Source organism: Morus notabilis, unplaced genomic scaffold, assembly GCF_000414095.1.
Source record: "Morus notabilis unplaced genomic scaffold, ASM41409v2 Scaffold195, whole genome shotgun sequence".
In the NCBI taxonomy this organism is placed as follows: domain Eukaryota; kingdom Viridiplantae; phylum Streptophyta; class Magnoliopsida; order Rosales; family Moraceae; genus Morus; species Morus notabilis.
In genome coordinates, this window is record NW_010360717.1 from 468,181 (window position 1) to 473,547 (window position 5,367).

General features: G+C 37.8%; 1 protein-coding gene across 1 annotated transcript; it reads right to left on the bottom strand.

Annotated features, from left to right (window-relative positions):
- Positions 1-389: 389 nt before the first annotated feature.
- On the bottom strand, positions 390-4,552 carry LOC21399100 (la-related protein 1C). Its single transcript, XM_010097252.2, has 6 exons — positions 3,716-4,552; positions 2,877-3,465; positions 2,652-2,787; positions 2,450-2,540; positions 1,264-1,335; positions 390-1,051 (listed from the first exon to the last, which is right to left on the bottom strand). The coding sequence occupies exons 1-6, from the start codon at positions 4,217-4,219 to the stop codon at positions 782-784; spliced, it is 1,662 nt and encodes a 553-aa protein (XP_010095554.1). The 5' UTR covers positions 4,220-4,552; the 3' UTR covers positions 390-781.
- Positions 4,553-5,367: the final 815 nt, after the last annotated feature.

Consider the following 5,367-nt stretch of genomic DNA (forward strand, 5'->3'; position numbering starts at 1 on the left):
AATCTTTTAACTCTATTTTATCTTTTAACTCAGAAGAACCTTTTCCGGAGAAAGCATGATTAAGAACAAGTTTGAAAGAAAAATATTCAGTTGTAAGAATAAAATTGAAGTGCATAAACAGGTTTTCTAAAAGGATTACAAAATATTTGAAATGACAAGAGAAGTTTGACACTATATAATCAATTGTTAGAAGGAAGAAAAAAAAAAGCATAAATTTTAAAAACTAATTTTAAGAATTAAAGATTTGTTTTTTTTTAAGAAAACTAATTAATATATTCAATATCAGAGGTGTAAAGGTCATTTGTTTTTTTTCCTTTTTTTTATTTTTTTAATGGGGGCTTTTCTTCATTTTTTTTTTTTTTTTGAGTAGTAACTTGACGGATCTCGCCTTAATGCTTAATGGCCTTCGCCTACCCGATGGATAACTCGGTACCAAAAACCATGCAACAAAATAGTACCAAAAAAATAAATAATCATCCACACCAAAAGCCAAACTATACAACTCAATAAATGCTGTCTCAAAAAAAAAAAAAAAAAAAAAAAAAAAAAAACCCAAAAATTCCTCAACTGGATAAACAATCCAAGTTCTGTCCGCCTCGCTCTCGTCTTTTTACTTTATACTAAAATTATTTTTATTTCGTCTCTCTGGCTAGCCTCATCCGTCACAGCTTCAGAAAATAAGAGAAAAGGTGTAGCCCCACCAGTTCTTCCATCAAACTCTCTGATTGTATAAACACTATTTGACATTATTGTGGCAGCACAAATCAATCAGTTTAAAACTTTAATGAGTAACCTCTCCATTGACGAGTTGTGACCGGGCATTCGATTCAGTTGAATGTTGGTACGGACGATCATCAGAGACATCATGATCAGCTTTGCCTGATATGCTATTTTGGCTGGGAACAGCTTCCTCCAATGTGATCTTTTGAAGAGATGCTGTCACCAAATTCTGACTTGAACTACCACGGGATAGTGAGCCTGACTCTGTGGAGAGTCGACCGGAAGTCGGCACCCATTTCATCCAATCATTACGTCTCCTAATCTTGTCATCCTGCAGCAACCTCAATAGTAGAGTCAGACAAGCAATATAAAACATATAACTTGGCAACTCCTTGAAACTTCTATTTTTTTTTTTTTTTTTTTTTTTTAAAAACCGAAATGTTTTTAAAAAACCAAATAGATAACAGTACCAAATGAAGCGTAAATCCATTTTTCCACAACTGATATGGGGAACCACAGGACATAGTGACAGAAGGAATTTACCTGAACTTCCACTACTGAAGAAGCTCTCAACGAACTCAATATTACTTGGACGTTTGTTGTCAAATTTTTCACCTGCAAGAATAGAGCGACAAGGGAAAAAGTATGAGCTCATGTAATATGAGAAGCAAATGTTCACTAATGACTTCACAGTAATGTTTTGAGTCAACCAGCACCATTAGAAAATCGGTCACAAGGAAAGAGAAGTCCTAGGTTCAGAAAGAACAAATGCTACACAGAGAGAATACAAGATTCCAGTGCCCATAACAAATGTCAGCTAGACCACCAACAAGCCAGACACCGATAGAATTCATGAGATTAGCTCCTGGCAAAAATCTTTTACTTCTTCCACACATCAAGGGGATATGTAATATGCGGATTTACATATATGGTAAAGCACAAATGACAATCAGATATTTGATTCTAACAATCGGAAATCTACACCAAATAATCTAGACTTGAGGTACAATCCACAGCACAAAATTCCCTTAGATTTTAATTCAGTTTGTAATTGCATGTATTCAAAGCAAAAAACATATGAAAACAACTGCAAAATACCTAATTTTAAAGGGAAAATACCAGATTGTACCACTGACGCATAAAGAGAAGAACTTCCTCGAGAAACTTAGAAATCAGCTCACCACAGAAGTTGCAAAGTTAACCCCAAAGAATAAACAAAATCATATAGAAGAAAATTCACATGTCAAACTCTCTAGATATCTCAGAAGTTCTTATTGACCTTTTCACAATGACTCACTAGCTCAATACACGGTACCAATCTAAGTACTTTAGTGTTTAAGATAGTCTCCTTGATGTATTAAGCAACAACAAAGACTGAATCTTTACTCCTATTGAGATTGTAAATTATTTAAGTTAATATTTTCAATTCCCTAATTCTTTGGCAAGATAAGCTTTTAACATCACAAGATGTCAGCCTACAAAGGTCCATTCATCTCCGATTCAGTCACAATCACAAACAATTATGTTATATGATTGAATGCCAGAAGACAGCTTTTAAAAGCTTACCTTGGCCAACATGTCCAAAAGTAATCAAGGAAACAAACACCTTATAGAAAGGCAAAACAGGCAAATGCATGTCACCACACAGACTGAATGAGTTGAGATCATGCTGTCATTGTCTACCGTTACAAAGAGAAAAGGCAAACTTAGTCGACCACAAAAAACTTACTCGAGGAAAGCTTGCTATTAAAGAAATGGGAACCCAGCCTTGATCATCCATGTTTGACCTTAAAAATTCGTCTCTTATTAAATTAGCATCACTGCAACATGGGTAAACTAGAGTCAAGACTTGAAACTCCAAACTGAGTAAGGGGATAATTAAATATAGTTTATACTCAGAAAGAATGAACAAAAGGCCAGAATACAATTACCTGAAATAATAATCTATTTGGTTAACTAACAGAGCAGGTAAAGGAGGTTCTGCAGGAGAGCCATACATTGGAGGAACCAACGGATGAGGATATGGTCCACCTCTCATGTCAAAAGGATAGGGAACATAAACAAGATCTGGAAAGTAATAGCAACGTTAACTTATATTCCCGTAACAAGAACAAACACTCTTGCAGTAATATATATATATATATATATAGATTCACCTGGCCGTGGGTAACCCATATGGTTTGGGAAGGGTCTAGCATGCGAAGGTGCAATAAATGCAGCAGGATTGGGTGGCGGTGGAGGCCTCACAAAGCCCCGAGGAGGAGGAGGAGGGGGAGGACCTCTTTGCGGCTGCACATGGGCATCTCTACCATTACCAAAATTTCCACGGTCTTGGTCACGCCTACCCCCATAATTATTGTGGTAGGAACCATCTCCGGGAGACTGGTGAACGAAATTCCCTCTGCGGGAGGAATTCCGGTGATCATTTACAGAATGCTGCGGTTGAGACATAAGCCCCTGCACTGGTCTGCGGAAGGATGGGTCTCTTGGAGAAGAGTCAGGAATTGCCGGCATTAGATTCCCATAAGCATTTGGCGGAATTGGAAAGATAGAGAATTGTGGTGGTGGTGGTGGTGGTGGGGGTGGCGGCGGCGGAGGGTGTGCAAAGTTGCTATGAGCGGGCCCACCTCCAGCGCCGCCACGTTTCATCGGTCTTTGCCGATTATGCAAGTGATGGTTATGGGTTGAGTTAGGGTTTGCATTAGAATTAGCATGTTTCTTGGGAGAATTTGTTTTAACAGGTCCCTATCATCAAACATAAATGATCAAACACACATGTTAATTAACCAATTCATAAATTCACAACCAACAACGAACAAATTGCTTGGCCAAGCAGATTACTCAATCCAAAAATCATCAATTTAATAGCTTTTCATCATCGCATCGCGACCCAAACACACAGAACCTAAAATTCAGCAATTTGCTTTTCGAATTCCATTAATTAATAAAAAAGTAAATAAAAAAGAAGAGCGAAAAGAGGACCAAAGTTCAAAACCTGAGAAGAGGAGACCGATCCATCAGCGAGAGGCTTCGACGATGAATCAGCAGACTGTTTAGGTGGTGCCCTCGCGGACTCGGAGAGAGCGGGCCAAATATCAGCACCCATTACAGAACCAACCTCGACGACGCCGTTTGAGGGCTTCTTCCAAGCCGGCTTCTTCGGCTTCAAGGCAATGTCGCTGTTATTACCATTGGAGTTCTCGGCGGCTAAGGAATTATTCATCGGCGGCGGCGAAGAAGGAGACGGAGCCGCCTTGGAAGGAGAGCAATCGGAAAAAGGGATTTGGTCCGATACGGAAGGGGCGAGCGAGGAGAGCGATGAGGACGAGGAAGGCGGAGATTGATGAACGGTCGGGATTGATTCCGGCTCGCCGCGGACCACTTGGGCCCACGGAGAAGAGAGAGTGGCTCGCCGTAAGCGAGGACTTTCGACGGCGTCGGCGGCGAAAAATTCAGGAGAGTGGTGGTTGGAGGAAGAAGGATCGGCAGCCGAAGCCATTGCCGAAAATTAGGGTTTTGAGTTCGGAGCAACAAATCTTTCTTTTGATCAGTATAATAAAACAGAAATAATAGACAAAATAAAAATAAGAAATTTGCGAATAATTAATCAACTAATTAAATTAGAAAAAAAGTGTAGGGAACAAAACAAAAGGTTAAATTTGGCTAGTGGGAGAGGAATTTATTTAGGGTTTGTGATTGCAAAAATGCATTGATCTTTTTTTTTTTTTTGGTGGGAAATTAAAGACAGATCTCGCAGGAAGAAGCAAACTTAACCGCCCGCTCTCTCTCTCTCTCTCTCTCTCTCTCGATCTTTGTATTTCGCTGCTGCGTTTCTTCTGAAACCTTTGGGTGTTGGAAAATTTTCCTTATAAATGAAACAACAATTTTATCAAAAGCCCAGGCTTTTTCGACTATTTTACGGATTCGCCCTTTTCTCCCAGGTTTTTACGTTCTTTTTCTTTTTCCTTTTATTTTTAGTTTTTTTTTTTTAAGAATAAGAAGGAAAATAACATAATTAGTATAACATATTTTTTTAAAAATAGTAAATTATAGCATAATTTAATATTTTAAATTTTAAATTTTATTAAAAACTCAAAAATATCTTTAAATCTTCTTTTTCACTTTATTTATGTCCTCTAAACATCTATTTTTTTTAAGAAATAGTAAATTATAGCACACTTTTTAAAGTAGGTAGATTATAATTAAGGAGACGTTTGGTTCATGGATTAGAATCATAAGATTAGAATCATTTTTGATTTACGTGTATTTTTTGTGAGAGAAACACTGTAGCGAATCATGAACCATGATTCGAATCGGAGTACGAATCCCACAACCAAACAACCCCTAAGTCTACTATGGCCGATTCCGGCGACTAGCGGCCGGCTCCAGTGACCTGTGACTGTTTTCATCGGCCAGTGACAGTTTTTCAGAGACTGTTTTCCGGCGACCATATAACATTATATTTACTGGTAAATACTATATTTACTGATAAATACTGTATTTACTAATAAATATTGTATTTATTGGTAAATACTGTATTTTCCATTTAATATCGTTTACTAGTGAACATCATAATTATCCGAAAAGCTAACCATTGACTCCGATGACCGTTTAACGCTGTATTGACAGATAAATACCGTATTTACT

Bases quoted from the DNA above. Each gene is read 5' to 3' on its own strand.
- LOC21399100 (XM_010097252.2), bottom strand. From the start codon at position 4,219: ATGGCTTCGGCTGCCGATCCTTCTTCCTCCAACCACCACTCTCCTGAA. The intron at 3,466-3,715 runs GTTTTGAACTTT...GTTTGATGATAG, and splicing joins GATCGGTCTCCTCTTCTCAG to GGACCTGTTAAAACAAATTC. The intron at 1,336-2,449 runs GTAAGTTTTTTG...CTATTCTTGCAG, and splicing joins TAATAGCAAGCTTTCCTCGA to GTGAAAAATTTGACAACAAA.